This window comes from Apium graveolens, chromosome 8, assembly GCF_009905375.1.
Source record: "Apium graveolens cultivar Ventura chromosome 8, ASM990537v1, whole genome shotgun sequence".
Classification (NCBI taxonomy): domain Eukaryota; kingdom Viridiplantae; phylum Streptophyta; class Magnoliopsida; order Apiales; family Apiaceae; genus Apium; species Apium graveolens.
The window spans coordinates 224,817,987-224,841,464 of record NC_133654.1 but is presented as its reverse complement, the minus strand read 5'-3'; the positions used below and the strand labels follow the sequence as shown (position 1 = coordinate 224,841,464).

Genomic DNA, 23,478 nt, shown 5'->3' with positions numbered 1-23,478 from the left:
TGCACATTGAGTCGGTTACAGTGTCTGCCATAGTTACGGCAGAAGAGCAGTCACATGCTTTAGAGGGAAAATCTGACTCTCAGCCACCTTTAATAGAGTCATTTTCTCCCCTCCCAGATTCAACACCTCTGGCTCCCTCATGGGATTCTCCACTCACAGATTTATCTGGAGAAAGTGGAGGGCAACTTGGTTAATCTATCCTTGAAGCAATTCAGACATCTATTTCACATGAAAAGATAGGTTTGACTGAGGATCGGGACTCGCGAATTCCCATTGCACCACCACTAACCTCTCTTGAAGAGGCTAGGGTGATTTCAATTGCACGTACAGAAGACCAGCTACAGGATGGCTCCTCACGAGCACTTATATTGAGAGAAACACAAGCACGTGAGTTGAGTGAACCAAACAAGAGAGATATTCAGGTGAGCGCACACACAGACACAAACACTGAAAATCTGTTAGCTCAAATTGCTGATCTGAAAGAACAACTTGCTAAAAGTCAGGCTGAGGCTCAAACATTCAAAGCACAAGTGGTTGAACGGTCTTCTTCTTCCACCTCTGTCAATAATCAGCAGGCACTCATCAGGACTGAGATATTAGATTTGAAGTCCACTGTTGTACCAAAGCTTAACTCCATTCAGGCATCTCCAACTTTATCAGCTGAAGACATTTCAAACTTCTGCTCTCTCCATACAAGAATGACTTCTCTTGAAGACCTGAGTTGAAATGAATCATTCACTGGACTCTTCCAGATTCGTGAAGATAGAAAAGGGCATGGAACATCTCAATGAAGGGATGAAACACTTGTATTTCATGATAAAAAATTCTCACTGCCCTAATGAAGGACAAAGGACTTTCTTTGAAGGGCCGTCTGGTGGAGGCTCAGGCTCTGGAGGAAATGGAGGTCATGAGGGGTCTCAAGGTAAAGCTGTAGAGGATTCCTCAACTAAGGGGGAGAAACAGGGGATAAGTGGAAAAGAAAAAGTTCAAGATTCTGATGTTGGAGGGACAAGGAAGGCTGATGATGAATAGCTGATGATGAATACTATAGTGGAGAATAAGATGACTTTGACATTCTTAATGTTCCAACTGTTACCACTGAACCAGTCATGGAAGATAAAGCTGGTATCTTTGAAGCTGAAGAGGAAAGTCATTTTGAAGACTGGGAAGAGGAAGCATCAGTGGACCATGTCTTTGAGAAAGAGTTCCAGAAAGAGTCGTCGGAGTTGAAGAGAAAAGTAGTTGAACTTCAAAAGATATCTCAGATCATTGACATGAGGAAGGAAATCCAACGAACAGAAACTCTTGAAAAGCAACGTCTTCATGACATCAAAGCTGAAGAAAGGAGGAGAGATGTAAATCTGAAGATTGGTGTAAAATGGGATGAAGCTAGGAGAGTACTTGATATGCCTCAGCTGAGCACAAACAATGATAGGCAGTTTCTACACCTTCTCGACAAGCTGGAAATCTCTAATCCAAACAATGACGTGTACATGGATGCTATCAAGACTGAAGTCTCAAGGATCACAGCTACCTTTGACAGATCTTTAAATGAAATGAGCATCTTTGTATATTGTCATAATGAAGGATCTTTCAAAGTATCACTTCACTTGTTTGAGAATCGTTCTTTATATGAGATTTGGATTCTACTCAACAAAGTAAAAAGAAGCTCAGAATTGAATGAAGTTCTTCGAGAAAGGCTCAAAGAGTTTACCAGCAGGGCTAGTCCTCAAGTGGTCAACAATCCTTATCAGGTAAGATTTTTTAAGTCTAACTGTCTTCAAATCTGCCATCTCGATACACAATCCCTTAAAGACTACTCTGCTAAGTATCTTGTCTAGATGGAACATCACTTAAGAACTGCCGAATACTCATCCATGTTGAAAACTCAAGCTGCTGATCTAATTCAAGCTTACTGTGAAAAGAACATCAAAAGGTACAATCAGTTTAAGAATAAGCTAAGTTCAGTCAGGGTTTAACCAGTCAAACCAGGCAGTCTCTCTACAGAAAAGGATCGTGTCTTCGACAAGGAATTGCTGCAAGAATTGGAAGAAGGTGAAGTTGGAAGGGAAGATCTATGAATTCGAATAGCTCAAAACTTAATGTAATATGCTTAGAGCTTTATGAATCAAGATAGACCAATGTATTCATAAGTTCAGACTAGAGGAACATCTATCTTGTATTCACTTGTAATTTCTTTTAAAATCTGGAAAATGTTAAATATAATCCAGAACTTGTCTGCTATTTACTTTTCATTACTATTTATATCTTTTTCTTATTTGTTAGTTGAGTTATCCTCTAGGTATTTATTGTTATTGTCTAACAAACAAATAGGGGGAGATTGAAAGGCATATGTCATAGCCTATTTGTTTATTCAAGGATTTAACTCAACTCAAATAAGGATGTAACAAGTAAATAGTGGTTCTATCGTCAAAGAGATCTCACTAAGTAACATATGTCAAAGGATTAAGTAACATTGTTCATCTACAGACTTGAGGACTTAATTCACTGGAAGAAGCTCAAGAAATTGATCAAGCCTCAGTGATATAAATCAAGATTGTGGATTTAATCAAGTGACAGAGATCTTGTCAGGGTATCAATTAATTACAGGGATTTAATCTGAAGAAAATCAAGACATGAAGAAACATCACAGATGTTAGTCATTCATGAACCAGACAGTACATCGAGTGTCAACATTGAAGTGGTGAAATGGATTCATAAGTTTCAGTGATTTTCAGAAGATTGTCAGAAGAGTGGTTGTTGTTCAAGAATAGTATTAATTCTCTATTAATTAATTAAGTCATATAATTTAATTAAGAAAATAAATTATATCTGCAAAGATTAATTTATTGATTAATTGAATTAATTGGTTAATTAATTCTGAATTAATATTATGCATTTTTCAGAAATGATTTTGAATTAATATTCAAAATTAACTCAGCAAGACAAATATTTGAACTGGTATGATAATTGGATTGTCATACCGAAAGTCTTTCCAAGTCTTTTTAGATTGTCTTGCCCATAGTCTTTCCAGCTTAAAGGATTGTCTTGCCGATAGTCTTGCCAGTTCAATCAATAGTCTCACCGATTGTCTTGCTAGATCAAAAGGATTGTCTTGCCAATAAATCAAGTGGTAGTTTGATTACTTAAGTACAGAAGCTGATTTTCAACATAAGACAATTGAATATCTCAAACAACTGAAGAACACAGAACAAAAAAAAAGCAGAGAACTTATTACAATTTCTCAGGACATTAATTTCTAGTATTTATTGTTAAATCTAAACCACTAGAAATCCTTCTCTTGTTCTTGTGTAACTATCTAGCGGATCAAAATCCCTAGAACTTAATCTCAAATTGCTTTTAGCATTTGATCTTTTTATTTCAAAAATAGAAAAAGTTCATGTCGAATTTATTCTAGATTTGGAATAATTTATTTGAGATTAATCCCTTGTAAACGATACCGTTGTTGTAACACCTTTCAAGTTTAATAATAGTTTTATTTAACTTGAATTTTGTTTCACTTTTTATTCCGCATTTTATTCGATTAAACGGTAGAGTTTGTATTCAACCCCCCTTCTACAAACATATTGGGACCTAACAATTGGTAGCAGAGCCTTCTGATTAACGAACAAATCAAGATCCTAGACTTTTGTGATTCTTCCACTCCTTGAATTTTTATTTACTCAAAAATTCATAATGACTACACAAAAAGTTGGAACTGTTAAAATTCCACTGTTCGATAAAGAAAATTATATTATATGGAAGAAGAAGATGCTCTTGTTTTTACAAGTTGCAAATCCCAAATATCTGGACGTGTTAAAGAAGGGTCCAAAAATTCAGATGGTTATTGAACCAGAGGTTATAGAAGATGATGTTGTAATTACCAAAGCTAGAACCTATGTAAAAGATCCTGGGGATTTTTCTCCTGCTGAAAAAGAAGAAGCCTCCTTGGATGCCAGCCTTCAATTAATTTTAGTTGATTCCCTTGATCCCTTGATAAACAGACATGTGATGAACTGTAAAAATTCCAAACACATCTGGAAAACTATAGAGGTGATTAATGAAGGCACAGAGGAAGTTCGGGAGAACAAGTTAAAGATCCTAACCTCTAAGTACGAACATTTTAAATCCAATCCAGGAGAAGGAATCACTGAAGTGTTTGAGAGGTACAATGCATTGATCAACAACCTGAACATAAATGGAAAATATTATTCAATCAGGGAGATCAACAAAAAGTTCCTTTTAACACTGCCAACTCATCTTGAACATAGAATCACTGCCATAAGAGAAGCGAGAGATCTGAATGAGATTTCTTTGGAAAGGCTCTATGGTGTGCTAAAAACCTATGAGTTGGAGCAGAATCTCATTTTTAATTTCAAATCATATTAAAATTGATTTATACTTGTTATGGATAAAAAACTAATATATATAATTGCTGTATTTAATACTAAGGAACGTGAGCTGCGAAGCTCGATTTGACTGCTCTTGTGTTTCGTGACTCAATCTGCCTTAACAAGATGCCTACGTACCTTGCTGATTGCCAAGGATCAAGTCAAAAAACGTAGTTCTGATTTGTGGGGTGAGGCCCCTTATATAGATGTTGAGAGTCCTTGAATTGGACTTGGTATAGGAGACTTGGTGGGCAAGTCTCATAATTAGAATGGACTTTGGAGTCCTAGATAGTAGGAAACTGATTCCTTATCCTTTTAGGTCCCCTTGAGGCCAATCTACAAGGATTTATATCCCCACTAGGACTTATCTTAATAGCTGTTTTCCTCCTTTATTTATTAATTATGAAATTAATAAATAATCAGGGCTTTTGGGCCTTCTTTGTTCCATCAGGCCTGATCTGGTCCATCAGGCCTGATCAATGTGTTGACCTTCTTGGTCTGAATGTCATACATCTTCTTATTGGGCCTAGCAGCCCACACCTTGCAATATTTAATTATACAATCAGGATTTATTTATCCCTATCAATACTATAAAGAAATGATAAATTAAAAATTAAAAATATTTATTATATTAAATTATAAAAAATTGATAAACAAAATTATAGATTATTTTAAAAAATTTTAATATTTTAAATTCTATTATATATACATACACACACCCTGGATAAATTAATAAAGTGTAAGACATATTAAAACTAATGTAAAATGATATGGTCACTTAGAACATAATAACAAATGAAGTATACCCAGAAAAGTATCATGATAAAAATTAAATTGACCAAAATGAAGGTGTAAATAATTGTTTAATTTAATAAATCTTTTAGCAATAGGTTTCTTATTTTAGAAATATACTTAATAACAAATAATGAAATGCATTACATTTAATACATTATTTATATTAGATCAAATTTAATATTTTATTTTTCTGTATCACTGCCCGACTAATCCAAATCATTATTCTAAAACTCAATCGCTTTAATCAAGATATCAACGGAGTATACGTACTCGAACTATTCACGAGCTGATTTTTCATTAGTTCGAATAGAACTCGCTTTTAAGTCTAACTCGAGTTAAACTCGGTCCTACTCAGATTAAAATTTAAAAAGTCTAAAAATGAATAAATAGTAAAAAATATTAAACTAATATAGATATTTAATTATTTAATAGTTTTAGGGAATTTACTCACTCACGATACTGTGTCATCAATATGCCCGATTTTGTACAAAATTAATAATTTTCACCTCCTAGTGAATTAGGATAAATATTTTTCTGTTATTTAGGAGATGTATACAATAATTATAAGAATAAGAGTAATATATATTGTTCCAGTTGGTTTCATCTTTAAAATAACATGTAATTTTTATATTATACATATCTATACTAATAAATTAGTTGTAAAAGTTGACTTTTTGATATATTTGATTTTTGATCCTAGTAATAATTTTCAGTACTGTCGGATTAAACTATATATTCTTTACTCCATAAATTCACTAAGTCAAGCTTAAATAACCAATTTATGATTTTTGCATAACAAATTCAAATAAATTATAACAAAATATTTATTATTATAAAAATATAAATTATAATAATTAACAAAATAACTGATATACATATATATAAATAATATAAATATTTATATAAATGATATACATATATTAACATGCATATAAATAACTGCGCATGTGCATATTTTTTTGTTTAAATAACAAAGTGATGACACTTTTTAAATTTCATAGTAAAACTATAATAACTAAATATAAAAAAAAACGGAATGAAAATAATAAATAATATAAATCAGTATTTTATTTACTAAAAAAATTAAATTTATAAAGAGAGAGATAGTGCTTTATTTAATAATAATTTTAAAATGAACTCAAAATGTTATGGAGCATATGTTAGTGACATAAAATTAATAAGTATAAGTTATGGGGTTGGATTCCTAGTAGATATACTAGTTGTACTTATTTTTAACTGAAATGTGTAAGGATGTCATTTTTATAATTTTTTAACGTAAAAGAGCAAAATCGTAATTTTACAATCATTAAAATGGCTCAATTGAAGAATTTTAAAACTAGCTCAAAATATTATGTAGCAAATAATGACATTAAATTAATAAGTAGGAGGTATGGAATTTATTTCCTAGATAATATACTATTTATACTTATTTTTAAACTAAAATTGTGTAAGAATGACATTTTTATAATTTTTAACATAAAATGGCAAAATCATAGTTTCACGGCTATTAAAATTACTCAATTTTCTCATAGTTCTTTTTTAATATATAGAACTATAATAACTAAATTAAAAAACGGAGTGACATCAATAACTAATATAAATCATTATTTTATTTACTCAAAAATTAAATCTATAAAAAGAGAATTTGATAAAAAGAGAAAATATGGCTTATCTAATAAGAATTTTAAAATGAACTCAAAAAGTTATGTAGCTATGGTAGCCACATAAAATTAATAAGTAGGAGGTAAGGAATTTGATTCCAAGAGGATATACTACTTGTGTAAGGATGACATTTTTATAAATTTTTAACATAAAAGGGTAAAATCGTAATTTTACAGCTATTAAAAATAACTCAATTTCTCATAGTCCTCTTTTAATATGTGGAACTATAATAACCAAATTAAAAAATGGAATGACATCAATAAATAATATAAATCATTATTTTATTTACTCAAAAAATAAATTTATAAAAACAGAATTTGATAAAGAGATAAAATGGCTTATCTAATAAAAATTTTAAATGAACTCAAAAAGTTATGTAACACTACATAAATTTAATAGGTAAGGGTTTGATTCCCGGTGGATATACTACTTGTGTGAGAATTATGACATTTTTATATTTTTTTAACATAAAAGGGTAAAATTGTAATTTCACATCCATTAAAATGATTCAATTTGACCCTAGTGCTCTTTTAATATATAGAAGAGATATTATCAAAGAAGTAACATCTACTTAAACATTATTATTTCCAATATGATATAAGTTATTAGTATAACTAAATAAATTTATTTTTTGTTAGTACTCTGTATAACTATATATTATCTAACAAAAAAATATAGGGGAATTTGTTCTATATACTACTTTTTTATTCTTATTTCTATTTTTACTACCCCAGTTAATGTGCCTTTTTACCTTTACTACTTTTCTTACACGCACAAGCTTTTATTGAGTACCTACGGTCCACTAGGTTTCATTTTTCAAAAATACGGTAGTGGAGTTAGAGTACTGGAGTTTAGAGTAGTGATTGGGGGTTGAGGTGCTCAGACTCATTGTTTTATTGCTTACAACCAAACCTCTCATCGGCGAAGCTCTCATCAGCGAAGCTCTCATCAGCGAAACTCTCTCTCTCTTGCGAAGCTCTCTCATTCTCACTCCTACTCTGTTTTGCTGGTTAATCAGGTAAAGTGTTATGAATCCCTAAATACCTCTGATTTGTTCGATTTTTGTTTTTGAAACCCTAAATACCTTAATTTCGGATAATATGTTGCTTTATAGCTTCTTAGGTTTAAATGAAGTTGCATGTGTATACCTTAATTTCTGATTTTGCTTGTTAGGTTTTGTTGATTTGGAACTGTAGAATGGGTAGTACATTAAGTAACAGATATGTTTATATATCATTTTTAAGTTAATATTTCTAGTGTTGAGGCTACATATTTAGGATTTAATTGCTTTTGGTTAAGTGGCCCCGCAGGGGCACTCATTGAAGTTGCAATCAGGATTTAGAAATATTTTGGGAGGATTTTAGAAGGATTATTGTTAAAATGGATTAACTTGATCATAAGGTTGCATATTAGAATGTTAAGTTCCATATAATGTTGATAATATTTAAGACACATATAATGTAACTCAAACAACTGTTTGTCATAAGTAATTTATGCACACACGAGACCATTTTAAAATATGTGAATGACATGTTTAGGATCTATAGTCAGTTGGTGTATAAAAGTTGTGATACATTGCAGGGCACATTGAAAAAATGGATGAAAGAACCCTAGAAGAATTGACTGTTTCTCAGTGCATTACAGGGATATTTATTTGGGATGTTGCAAACCCTCTATATTTCAGGGTAGTAAGGCATCTACAAAGGCCATTTAACATGAATCTGGATATTATAGAAATCCAGATTCGTTTTAACAATAGCCTGCGAAGAGCTCTAAGACTCCATAAATGCTGGATCAATTTCACCTTCTGGACGACTTTGACACCTTCGGTTGAGGGATTTAGATCTAGATTTAGGTTTCATGTAATGGATCATCTAGATCAAATAGGAGTTATTTCAATTAACAATGTAATTAGGGCAGCTCGATATTTTTATGTTAGATATGAAAGACATATTGTACAAGTTGTGCAAAAAGAATCAATACAATTTATGCTTTAAGTATATTGTAATTGTTGAGCTTTATATATGTTGAAAATTGTTGAGATTTTGCATCTTTTAAGTTACATTTACGACTATAAGTGGGTACTAAGTTGCATGTAATGTTGCAAATGATAGTACTATGTTGCATGTGTTGTGGCATTGTAGGTTTATAATGGTGCATACGAGGTTCTCTTCGGTGTCTAGGTCTCATTCGGAGGGTGCTTCTGCTTCAAAGGGGAAATCTAAGATGAGCCCAAAGGAAGTTGTAATGAAAAAGTCGAAGTTAAAAGGGAAAGGGAAGAAGACAAACTTTATAATTCAAGATAACATGATTCCACCTCCTAAGGTACTGTATTTTTTTGCATACTAGTATGATGTTGATTATATATTTGTATTCATTATTTTATATTTTACAGGGGATGTAGTATGTTATTCCTGTTAAAGAGCATGGGACAACAAAAATTAACACCAATAATAAGTATGATCTAATTAGTGATTTACTGCAAATATTATCTGTAAAGCAGCTTGACGATCTTCGTGCTTCCTGTTTTGGCCATTTTATCCATTTAAGATCTTTTAAAATCTAATACCAACTTATCCATAACCTCTTGCTTAGACAGTTGAAACAACCAAACCCTCTTGAAATTTGGATTGGTATTGCTGGGACAAAGCTTCGTTTTGGCATACGTGAATTTACGCTTATCACTGGTTTGGGTTGCGTCGGTGCTTTAGATAAGAAAAGTTTTTTTAGGTTTGAGAATCAATTTGTCAAGGAATATTATCATAGTGCTAATAGTATAACCAAGATTCGTGTCAAACAGTCCTTTTTTCAAAAAGAATGGAAAACTGATGAGGTATTAAGTTTGCAAAATTGTATTTACTTCACCATTTTCTTCTTAGCTCCAGTAGTGATTCTGTGATTCCTAAGGGTGACCTTGATATGCTGGATAATGGAGATTTTGATCCGTTTCCATGGGGTAGGAAAATTTCTAAGACAACCTTAGAGTCACTGAAATGTAATGTAAGAACATGTTCCAAAGACAACTATTATCGTTTGAATGGTTTTCCCTATGCTTTTCAACTGTGGTTCTACGAGTGTTGTCCATATTTGAATGGAAAGTACTGTGATGCAAATAGTGGATGTATTCCACGTATGCTTAGCTGGTCAAATGATGGTAATGCGAAGTTTGAGGATGTGTATACTACACTGTCATTGAGCGCAAAAGAGGTATAACTACTAAATTTATCTTGCTCTCGTTTTAATTATATAGTAATGTTTTATTCATTTGTTATTATTTGTGCAGCTGGAATTGAGCAACCTAACTGTTACTACAAGTGAGATTAAGGAACTTAAGTTGGAGGAATTGTTTCCAACTTCCAATTAGAGGAGTGTTTAGGAGAATGACAACAGCAATGATGACTTTGTCAACCCCCAACCCCGCTTTTGAGGCTGTCTTCTTCACATACAAATGCTCATGAAGATAACATGTCTCTCGTTGAAATGCAGAGGAAACTTTGCACATTTGAAACTCGTCAGAATAATCTTACTATTGAGGTTAATTCTTTGAAGACAACTATGACCGAGATGCGTTCATATTTTGAATCGGTCTTCTCAAACTTGCAAGAAACTATCATGAAAGAAGTACGTATCTTGTTTTTTAGTTTCAGTTGCCTTTTTTAAATCAATATAGTTGATCCTTTATATTAATTTGGAATACCTTTTTGATTCAAAAACTCTACTAATTTGGAATACATTATGTCATACAGGATATAAGAGGATGGGACCCTTGGCCCCAAAATATGGTTGCAAGAGAGGTTGCTGCAAATGAAGATGCCTCAGTTAAGATTTTGCAGAGGTTGCAGTACAGGTTACTACATTTGACACAGAGGTTGCAGATTAGGTTGTAACATCTTTTTTTTTCTTCCTATTGAATTATTGTGATATTATATGCGTGCATGATTATGTTATACATTATGTCATGCAGGATACAAGAGGATGGGACCCTTGGCCCCAAAATGTGGTTGCAAGAGAGGTTGCTGCAAATGAAGATGCCTTAGTTAAGGTTGCAGAGGTTGCAGCTAAGGTTGCTACAGTTGACACAGAGGTTGCAACAGCTACTGGAGAAGTTGCAGGGGACCCTGTAAAGACTGCAGAGAAGGATAAAAATGTTGCAATAGGAGATTCAAAAGATACACGAGTTGACGGAGCTGATGATGATTTTTTTGGTAACCTCTCTGACAAAGAATTGGCTGATTTGCAGTTGGCTGTGCAAAGTGCCAGCAAAATAGGGAATCTCATATTGGTAAATGTTAATAAATTTGTCCGATGTAAATATTTCTATTTTATGTATAATCCTGTGAAATTAGTAAATTTTATTTATTTATTTACAGGGAACTTCTACTGAACCTATTTAGCCAACTCCTGCTAATCCTAAACGGATGGTTAAGCTCCATTCATATTTGCAGTCTCCTTTTTTGCAACATTTTGGTTCGACATCGGGGAAAAGTATTGACTCCTTATGTATTCAAGAAGTGTTCGAGACTATTAAAGGATTTTCTGCATTGGATGGTAAGATTGGAGAATTGCCAGACTTTAATATTACTGGAGAGTTCATGGAATGGTTGGATCATGGCATGATTACAAAGAAAAGTAAGGCTTTTATAGTTGTTTCTGTATATGTATATTGAGTTTTAGGTTGATTTTAATGTTTGTATCTTTTATATTTTTGTAGTGCAACAACATTCTATTCAAAACAAGACAACAAGATTAACCCGACTCTGAATTTAGGGGTTGATTTGGTATCCCAAAAAACTTGGTTTTATATTTGGGAGTACGATAGCAAAGGTCTCACGAACTCTGTAAGTTCTAATGATTGTTGAATATGAGGTGCATTGCTCAAATTGTACTACAATATTCCTGTATATATTGATAAAATGTCCTTTTATTCTTTTGTGCAGCATGTTGATGTGTTCTTTTACCATTTAAGGAAGAATGTTAAGGAAAATTTTGAACTTCTTTCAACGGATTCCACCTTTCATAATAGAGTTTCTACCATGTATGTTGCATGTGTCAAGAAGAACAGTTTTACAATTAATATCAAGCAAGAGATTTCTAGAGTTATGATGGGCGATGGCATTCGTTACAATACTCATTGGGCTTTGGTTGCTGATGTCCTGTTTTCTGTATTCATTCAAGAGCAAAAACATTGGCTTCTTGGAAGACTTAGTTTTAAAAATAGGGAAGTTTATGTGTATAACACCTTAAAATGTGATGGCGTGAGGGAGATTCTTATAAAAAATTTGCTTCCATTTTGCAAGTTACTGCCTTACTATATGAGGATTACTGGCTTCTACGAACGTGATGATATTGACTTCTCATCCAAGGCTTATTTGAACAAGTCAGATGCTGATCCTCTTGGACTGGTATTGAATCATAATTGCGTTAAGTCATCATCTATGTAAGTCGCGTGACTTTTTAAGTTTGTTAAATTTTGTAGAACTTGTATAATTATATTATGTTATGTTTGCTGCAGTGATAGTGGTATATACATGGTTTCGTTTGCTGAGTATCTTGCTGATAAGAAGGAAATTCCCCAAGCAAACTTGGATATTGGCGCTCATAGAAGCAGACTTGCTTTCTTATTTTACTCATATGGCATGGCTAAGTAGATATATGGTTACGAGAGCAAGGGAGAGGATACAAAAGGAGATGAGAAGGCGATAAAGACTCCAACGAAGAAGAGAAAGACGAGATCTATAAAATAAATTGCTTGTGTTAATTTTGTTTTGCGCCACTAAGTACTTGAAAGGAACTGTGTAATGGTGGTTAGGGATGTAACATGATTTGATATGATGGAATTAAGAATTATGTAAATGATATGGTTTGAAAACTTATGTGTGTTCATTTACGAATTATTTTATTTGTATTCGGTTGTTAGTTGCATATCAGGAACTAAGTTTCATATTAAAATCATAAATTGACAAAGTTGCTGAAGTTGAATATTTATTTACTAAATTGCATATGATGTTGGATATTGGATTATGAAGTTGCATAGTAGCAACTTCAACAATTTACGACTATAAGTGGGTATTTAGTTGTATATAATGGTGCATGTGTTGTTGCATTGTAGATTTATACATTCTTACAAGGATTATCATGCACTAGCATGATAAGATTGAATTCATTTGGATAGGTGGCCCCGCAGGGGCTCTTAATGAAGCTATACTTTAAATTTTAGAAATAGAGTAAAGTTTATCACAAGGTTGCAAATTAGGTGATATTTGCATATAGTGTAGCATTCACTGTTGTTAATGTTTAACAGACATTATAATGCTAATATGCAACAAAAATCAACTTCAAATGCAACTAAAAGTCACTTGATACCTTAACCTCAAAGTCAAATATAAAAAACTAGTAGTTCTATTATGTGTACTATAAAACGACAATTATGTCTTTGCTTGAGAAAAACAATCAATGTAATCATATAAAGTAACTAATTCAAGCAAGTCTGAGTGGAGGACTTCGACAAGTTCTCCTATTATGTCAGTATTGATTGCAACTCCCGCATTTGACTTGTTCATGCTATTTTGCATTCATCTCCCAAGAAGCTTTGTATCTTCTTTTTTTTGGTTTGCCCACTCTTACTCGTCCTTGTAGAGGATATAGTGCCATTGACTTGATATTTTTGGGTACTTCCCACGTGTCTTCGTGACTAACAGGGAACACTGTCTCTTCATATGCATGAATCATTACTTCCTTTGTAAAATATGGTGAACAATAATCATATGGATCATGATTAGCCTTTTGTAAAACAGCAATTGCATGAGCACAAGGAAGTTGGTCCAGTTGAAATCTATTGCATTTGCAGGTTCTCAAACCAATATCAACTATAGCTTTTCTATCATCATTGTGAACTTCAAACAAAACATCATTTGTCGGATGCACCTGTACACATATGAATAGATAAGTCACTGCTTCTCAATACTCAATATATTAAAAAAACTCTAAAATTTAAAATCTTACCATCAAATTAATGGAGTATAGGTAATTATCTTTCAATATATCTTCAAACTTATTGGTCAGTCTTGTCAAGGTTGCATTTGCTATATTTCTATTGCTCTAACTCACTTTTTGATCAAAGCACGCAAACTCTCTAGCATAGTACAAATTGGGAGTTCTCGAATTGCTATGATTACAGAATTTAAAGATTCAGCAATGTTGGATGTTAAGTTTGAGTACCTGTTATTTGGTGAATGAACTCTTGCCCATTTGTCATGCCCAACTTCTTCCAAAAATGTTCTTATTCTGCTGTCAACCTTATCAAGTTCTCTCATGTGATACTCAAACTTTTTAATAGTGTATGTATTTGCCGCTGAGAAGAAAGACTCGTTAACATTTTTTAAGTTCTTCTTGAACTTACTTTTAATGTTGCTCAGGAGATGAAAGATGCAAAATCCATGTGGTATCTTCGGATACACTTTGCTGACAACTTTTATTATGTTCTCATGACGATCAGATATTATAGTCATGTCTCCTCTCAATCCATAAGCATGTCTGAACTTGTCAAAAAACCAGTCCCAAGAATCATCATTTTCTGAATTGACTACAACGAATGCCAATGGAAAGATCTTACCCCCTGCGTCCTGAGTTGCTGCCACCAATAATGTACCGCTATGAGCTAATTTTAGAAAGGTACCATCAACAATGACAACCGGTATGCAATGAGGCCATCCTTTCATTGAAGCATTCAATGCAACAAAGACGTATAAGAAACACCCATCGTCTCCCACTTTAAAACTAACATTTGATCCCCTGGATTTGTTTGATGCAACATATATAAATAAGACACTAGTTGAGCATAAGATTCGGTTGCATTGCCTCTAGTAATTTCTTACGCTTTTTCCTTGGATCTCCAAGCTTTTCCGTACTTCACTTGCACTTTATAATCATGATTCATGTCTCTTATTATATCCGCAACTGTGTATTTTGTTTTGATATTGGTGTATTTGTTTTTTATGATGTCTGCAATGACGGTTGCAGTGGCTTGCCTTTGATCTTTAAATCTCAACTCCAGATCACAGGTGTGAGTGTCAACCAACTTTCGTATTATGCACTGACTTGTTTGTCCATTTCGTGATGCTCGCATCATCCAGCTGCAGTTTTTGTCGAGGCAAGCAACCAAATACTCCTTCTAGCAAGACTTTTTTACATGAAACTGAAAATTGTTGCGAATGACATAATGACTCATAACTATCTTCAGTGTTTCTCTGTCTTTGTATATTTGATCCAATTCAATATGTTCATGTTGCTTGTTGCTAATGATAAACTTCTTCTCAATGTGAGTTGCATCTCCAATATTTTCAAACTCATTTGAGATATCCACAAGTTGACCAGATATGAGTTTTGTATAGTCAATATAATCTGTAATCATTTCGCCATCCATTTCAGTAAGTGAATTTAATGTTGCAACTTCAGGTTGCACGGCTTCAATACACACATAATCACTTGTTGTTCCACTCCTGGGTGATGTAATAGTGTCTTGGGCATTACTTTCTCCGATTGTCAAACACAGAGGATATCTTGTAAAGTCTGGTTCTCTTTTCTTCAACTCAATATAAAACATAAGTTGACAATCATTAGCAATATCAAATGGAGGATAATTATCTCTAACTTGATACTCGATTTTTGTTGTAGGTGATTCTGGAGACAACATCAGTTCATTAAGAATAAGTCCTACCAAGTTATTATAACTGTAGTTGCTTGGAATCAACAATCCGCGGACCTTAAAGTTGATGTAGTTCTGATTTTCATTCCATTGGCCACCGTGTTGTATTATGACTGCGATATTTTCCATTTATACTTCAGAAAATAATACCAAAAATCAATAGCCAATTACAACTACAATCAACCAAATTTAACAATATACAACAAACAATGTATTTCATAATGGTCTCCTGTGTGCATAAAGAATTATAATATTGATTAAACATTAGCAACACTATATGTAACTTAATATCCTAATATCCAACCTTCTGATCAACCTAATCAATTTTAACAATGATCCTTCTAAAAGCCTCCAAAAATATTTCTAAATCCTGGTTGCAACTTCAATGAGTGCAAAAGCAACTAAATCAACTTTAGAAACCTCAATTGCAACTGTAATCAACCGATTTGCAACAAGCAACTAAATACAACAATGGACAATAAAATTCAATAACAACTAAATACAACAATGATGAATCTAATCAGAATAAACTTCAATTGCAACTCAGAGTAACATTCGAATAAACATATATGCAACCCAAACTTATGAAATCAACAACATCTACAAAACTATTGTAATCTCAAAACTGAAAATCATACTGGAATCTGAAATCATAAGCAATACATAACTTGAATCTACAAATCAAATCAAATCAAATCAAATCTACAAAATCGAATTAACTAAATGCAACTAGAATTGAAATTTTAAAAACCAAGATTATACCTTGTTAAAGCGTTTAGATGCTAGTTGATGATGACGGAGCGTTAGTTGATGATGACCGAGTGCGGTAGTGAGGAAGAACAGCCGCTGAGATCGGAGCACGGGAGTGTAGTGGGAGTGCAGAGGGAATGGGCTTCAATTGGGCTCAAATAGAAATAATGCATTTTTGAAAATGGAGAGAGAACGAAGGTATATTTGTAAATAAAATTTATCTCTACATTATTTGTGAAATATATATATACAACATATATATGTATAAAAAAACCCAAAAATATATAAGTTTTAAGACACATAAACAAAAACTAGAAGAAAATGAATTTCTTGTAAAAAAAATAAAACTAATTGAACATATGAGAGATAAAATTAATAAAATATGATACCTAAATAGTAATCCCAATACTCATTTCAAGTACTCTCCCAACTAGTTTTTTCGGAACAAAACTGATGTGAACCCATTTCCAATTTTTACAACACTCACCTCTATATAATTTCTGTAAAATAGTTTAAAGTGGTTTGATCGTCGGGGCATATCTGTCATTTCAAAATTGTTATTAATAATTAAAAAAAATTAAGTAGACTAAATAGAAATTATAAAAAATATAAAATTGTATATTTTATTAGAAAAATTGTGAGTAAGATTTTAAGATATATTATAATAAAGTTAGAGTGAAAAACATATACGAAATATAAAATTTTAAAATTTAGAAAAACAATAAATTTTATGCAAAAAATGCAAAAACAACTAGTATAAGGTTAACAATAATAAAATAAGTCCTGGTGAGTTGACATGTAAAATAAATTTGACACATAAAATAAATAATTTATAAATATATAATAATATATAAAGCATCTTGTGTGTATAAAACTATATTCTTAAATAATGTATTATTTATTTTTATTAGGCTCAATTTCGAGAATGAACATAGTATAATGATGTGTCATCATTCGAAAATGTTTTTGAAAATATCTTTGGATACTTTAGCAGTTCTCAAGAAAAAAGAATATATTGTTGTGCAAATGTGTTATGCTAGAACATAAACCATCTATTCGATACTTTATAGAACTTTTTTTTTTACTTGTATATCAGTTGATCTTATGATTATAAAAGAAATTTTAAATTTATTATAATTATTTTTAGACTTAGGTTAATCTTATATACCTATATTATATGAAAAAAAATTCAATTCATACAGGTTAGCCATGTTACTTACTCAGATCATAGAAGCAATATACCCCCTAAAAATAGAATATTAGATTATATATCCAGGAGTAGCATGTTGTATGCAAATGAATAATTTCAAGAACATCAGAAGCAAACTTACATGAGCTTGAATAATTTGTACAAAAAAGTAACATACATATGAAATTCATATATCACGACTCAGGAATCGTAGGTTTGGCCACGAAATAAATGTATGACTACAATACAAATATCAAAATTTATTTTCACTAGAAGATTTAGATCACTAATTATCTTATCATTTTGATACGGTGAAAAAATTTCCGCCATGCCTTTGTTCCTCAATCCCAAGTTGGTTTCAAAAATGTAACTCCGCTAATACTGTGTCTTACATTCAAGTCTTTTCTTTGTTTTCTTCTCTCAGGATTTACCAGGACAACATTATTTTATACTATTATAAAGCATGTAATAGAAGAATCCTTGTTCTTTTACAAAACAAACACATGAAGCTTCCGAAAAATTGCCATAAAATTCACAGGTCAGACATCCTCAAAATAAGTAGTCTTTAATATACATTTTACAAATAAAGGGTAACGGAAATTAAGTAGGTGGTAAATATCAGAACTTCATAGCTATCCTAAATTTCTGACTTCTATGAATATACCACTTTCATTTTATTTAGATACTCAAAGTGGGTCAAGCAGCAAGAGTCTATTACTTATTCAATTTAATCTCAGAACGTTGCTTTTGCCTTTGATACAAATCTATTATATATATAATACTGCAACATTGTTTTTTTAAGGGTGAAGTGGCAGAATACCCATTTTTTAGACTGAAATGCTGAGAATAACAATTTTCAGGATGGCTGGCGAAAAATACCGAATGGAATACGCATTATATGTTGGGGTATACTAATACGCATTAGTAGATGGGGTATTATGTAAAAAATGAGCTAGTACGCATGCATGGTTGGGGTATTACCTTATTAATTTATATTAATAATAAATTACGCAATTAGGGGCTGGGTAACAAAGTTAAATATTCTATGAAATATCCAAATCCAAGATGCGTATTATGTATATACACTATTGACATATGCGTGTTACTATTAACTTCAACTATACATACAACTGCATCACATATACACATATACAACTCTCGTCCAGGCTTTTCTTTGGTTTAAGCATCACATCTCCTTTAAGTTATCTTTTTACCAATTGGATCTCCATTATGTGTATATTTATATTTTTATGGGTATATAAAACAGAAGGGTGAGAATTTGATGATGATGGATGTCGCTGATAATGAATCGGAGAAGAAGAAAGGTGGGTTGATGGCAGAGGGAGTAGGGAGAAGATTGATACATCGAGCCTGATGTGTTGCAAGTACGCATATGAGCCTTGGGTAACATAAAGGTTATTTTCAGCCATCTGAGCGGATAAATGGTAAACTTGTTTTGTTTGATAAAAAAGTGGGTATTTTTAACATTTTTTCCTTTTTTGGGGAAACATTTAATTCGAAATTACTAATTTGCCCTAGTACTTGAATAAATATGGAAAAATATTGTTGGATTGGAGAATTGAACCCTTGACATACTTGTAACAAGAATATGACTTCAACCAGTTGAGTTAGAGACTAATTTGTTAATATTTTGATAACATTAACTATTGAGTTAAGCCTGGATAATTAGCTGATTACAATATAATAATTTTATATTCATGTGTAATATCGAGATTATTATTATTCTTTTAAATTGATACATTAAATAAATTATTTTTTAAAATTGATACAGTAAATAAATAACTTCTTGCTTTCGTGGGGAAATATTTAATTTGAAATTATTATTTTGCTCTCGTATTTGAATGAATATGAAAAAATATTGTTGGCATGGAGAATTGAACCCATGGCACACTTATAATAAACATAGGACTTCAACCAACTGAGCTAGAGGCTCATTTGATTGTATTTTGATAACATCAACTATTGAGTTACATACTTCTTTATTTATTTTGGGTGACTAAACCTATATAATTCAATATTTAGACAAGATAAAATTATTCTAAGACTCGGGTAATTAGCTGATTACAATATAATAAGTTTATACTCATCTGCAACAATGGATTATAATTATTTTTTTAATTTATAAATCAAATAAATAATTTCTTGTTGATAATATATTATCATATTAACTTGTTGATAATATCTTATCGTATAATAATAATTTATTAATTATCGAGACTCCGGTAATTAACTCGCTTCGAGATACTAACTTTATACTCGTGTAACAACTAAGGGTATAATCAATCTGAGTCGAGTCGAAAACAGTTAGGCTCAAACTCGATTAAAAATGTTCGGGTTCAAGCACGAACTCAAGTTCAACCGAACCTTAAATTTCAAACTCGAATTTCGGGTCATAAAAAGTTCGATAGGCTCAAATTTTTTAGGAGAAACATATAATTCGAAATTACTATTTTGCGCTCGTACTTAATAAATATGAAAAAATAATGTTGGCTTGTAGAATTGAACATGTGACACATATGTCCAAACATGTGCCTTCAATCAATTGAGGTAGATGTTAATATTGATATAGAATAAAATTATTCTAAGACTTGCGTAATTAGCTCACTACAATATACTAACTTTATACTAATGTATAACAATGGGATTATAATTTTTTTTATTTATAAAAAAATTACAACCATTAACTTGTTGATAATATATTACCATATAATAATTTATTAATTATTGAGACTTGTGTAATTAACTCACTTCAAAATACTAACTTTATAGTTGTGTACAACAACTAAGGCTATAATCAAGCCGCGTCGAGTCGAAAATTTTCAGGCTCGAACTCGATTAAAAATATTCGGGCTCGAGCACGAGCTCGGTTATAACCGAATCTTAAATCAAGCTTGAAACTCGGGTCGTAAATAGTCCGGTCGCCTCAAGTTCGGCTCGAAATCTTGAATCAATTTCACCAAATATTGACAAAAACTCGAAATATGATAGGTTATGCTCGAAATCGCTTATATTAAATATATAAAATATAAATGAAATTTAAATATTTACATACAAATATATTTATATTAAAAAAAAGTATCGATTCAATAAGACTCGTGAGCCTTATGAGCCGAATAATTTGAAGTTCGAGTTCGACCGTATAAAAAAATTTATTATTTTACCCCCATATTTTGATAAATATGATACATAAACATTATAGTATTTTTGGTATCTCCAATTAAAAAAATCATTGAAACTTGATAGAAAACCATTATTTTCAATGGTAAGAGTGCATTCTAAACTTTGTATTTGTGGTATAACATAAATTTAGGGATATTCGTCATTACATTAGTCCTTGTAACATGAACCACGTAATATTGTATGAAATAATACAAATATCGTAAAAGTACATTAATATTTTTTATAAATAAAGTTATCCCATGCCTTGCACGGGTAATAACTCTAGTTAACAATCATCAAAGTTCAAAGGCCAACATGCTCCCCAAATCATCGCAGTAAATAAAAGGTACCATCATCCCACTGGATAATGAATTCGATAACATAAGATCGTGTTGGATATTTCTTGGATCTTTAAGGTTTTACAGTGATTGATTACTTAACAAACAAATATACATGTGTAATTTGGTTCGTTCTCTATTGCTTACTGTATAGTGCATGTTCACGTACCGCGGACATTGTCTACGGTTCGGACTTTAAATAGACTTTTATTTGCTAAGTGAAAATGAACTCCCCTACATTAACATCAACATACGATTTCAAGTCACCCTAATAATGTCCGTGGTCCGTGACCGAGAATAAAAAGGTATTAGGGGCAAAAAGATAATTTCTCCGGACCGCCGACAATATCCGCGATCCCTGTAACTATTTTTTTAATCGCAGCCGTTGAATCACCCATCCAACGAAAAGAAAGCTATTTGTTACATAATACGTTCTCCCATCACTTATTCGGATGGATTAAAGTGCGTTAAGTCGTATACTGATCTAAGAAAAAGTACTGCATTCATTAAACTTATATTCGAAATTGTAAGCTGCAAGTTATAAAACATTAATATAGTCGTGTAAAGGATGTATGTTCCGATTTCTGCATGAGTAACAGTTTTGAGTTTTCATACAAGCAAGCAAGGCTATAAAATTCAAAAATTGGTTTTGCTCGGTTGATCAGTCTCATACAAGTTAAGAATCTTATTGACAAATAAAAAGGTTCTTTACCTTTCATCAACTAAATTGCTCCAGTGCACTTCTTTTCACTAATGATCCAGTGCTATTGTGGAAGGTTTCCGCCAGAACCTCCTGCTGCAGGTTGAAGCGGAACGTAGACGGATAAATTGTTCCCCATAGAGCCATCAGCATTATTCTTTTCGTCAGTAGTTTCAGACATAGCATCACTTTTGAAGGAAGCAAAAATAGCTATAGCCATTGACACAACATATATAGCCAAAGCAAAGCCAACAATCACACCAAGACTTAACACAGCAATCATAGATTCTTTTACTCCGCACGATATCAATCCAATTCGAATTTGGATAATGTTAACAATCGAAAGAGACAATGAAACTATCCCAGCAACAGACGCGCAAGCAGATAATACTAACATAAAATCTTTCAAATCAAAATTCTCGCTTATGATGCTATAACGTATCCCATCAAGGTAAATATGAAGTTTAAGTACCTTAGCAACAATGCTTGACAACAGGAAGCAAGAAAATGCAACAACTTCATACACAATCAGCATTTTCGATAATCCTGGTCCAGACTGACACTCGTGTCTTGGATCAAGGCTGTGTGTACCTGGTGTAGCCATCGATAAGCCCACAAATACAGCTATCGTCAAAAGAGAATTCACATTGACAAGATCATCAAGCAGCTTCAGATGAACTTCTTTCACATCATAGCTATTCTTGGCCATGTATATTGGAAAAATTTTTGAAACAAAAATATTTTTAGCTTAACTACAAGGGCAGGTTGCCTGCAAAGTTACCAAAAAATCACAAGTCAGTGGATAGTAGATGTGTTACTGTCTATGTATATTCGAACAACAACGTTTGAATAATATAAGATTTTGTCATTCTCTTAAAATTATAGGAGGAGAGCTTAACAACAAATTTTAGCACAAGAACCTAATAACATGATCTTATACTTATCATAAACGAGCATAAGCTAAAATTAAGAAAACCATAATTACCTGTATAATGAATATATAGTTATGAGAAGTTAGATTATAAATTTCTGAGACTATGTTCTGCCTTCTGGACAATTATCAAGGCAGAGTCAAATCATGGAACGGATTAAAAAAACACAGTACGATTTGGTGTCTTTAGAAACAGGGTGAGAGAATTTTTTGCAAAATTATATATATTTAATTAATGTCGAGATCACGTTAATTTCGAGTGATGATATTTTCTGAGGAGTAATATCAGTGACCATTGATTTGATTTACAATTAGTATGAATTTTCCTAGTTACAGAATCTTTTAGTTGCAAGTTGTATATTATTACATTTTTTTATCTGATATAGGCTTTCTCGAATTAACATCAGCTTTCTCAAATTATCCAATCAATCACCAAATTTAATTTTAAGCAGGGGTCTGCATTCACCGAACTGAAAATCATACCGAATAATTAAAATAAATTCAGTTCAATTGACAAAAATATGTGATTCGGTTCAATGTCCGAGAGAGTTTTTTTCCCACTATTTTTGATAATTTGGTTATTAATCGCGTTTAATTGAATAATCAAAAAAATATTATTAATAATATATATATATAATTATATTTATAATTGTGAGTACTAAATATATATATAAATTTATGTTCGTAATAAAATAAATGTGATATTACTCAATAGGACACGGTCCCTTGCAATCAATTTGTGAGAAATGGACTAAAATGATATAATTTGTAGACAAAATGCTCAAAACGACATAAGCTAAATAAATGGCTCAAAATAACATTTAGCCAAAATGCTATT

The 23,478-nt window shown here is 32.0% G+C and overlaps 2 protein-coding genes across 2 annotated transcripts; both read right to left on the bottom strand.

Moving 5' to 3' along the window:
- Positions 1-13,409: 13,409 nt before the first annotated feature.
- Positions 13,410-14,973, bottom strand: LOC141680383 (uncharacterized). The gene is made up of 4 exons (XM_074486626.1): positions 14,723-14,973; positions 14,067-14,639; positions 13,956-14,013; positions 13,410-13,772 (listed from the first exon to the last, which is right to left on the bottom strand). Exons 1-4 carry the CDS (start codon positions 14,971-14,973, stop codon positions 13,410-13,412), a joined length of 1,245 nt encoding a protein of 414 aa, XP_074342727.1.
- A 6,800-nt stretch (positions 14,974-21,773) lies between these two features.
- LOC141680382 (uncharacterized) lies at positions 21,774-22,418 on the bottom strand. Its single transcript, XM_074486625.1, has one exon. The coding sequence runs from the start codon at positions 22,416-22,418 to the stop codon at positions 21,774-21,776; it is 645 nt and encodes a 214-aa protein (XP_074342726.1).
- Between the last annotated feature and the right edge of the window lie 1,060 nt (positions 22,419-23,478).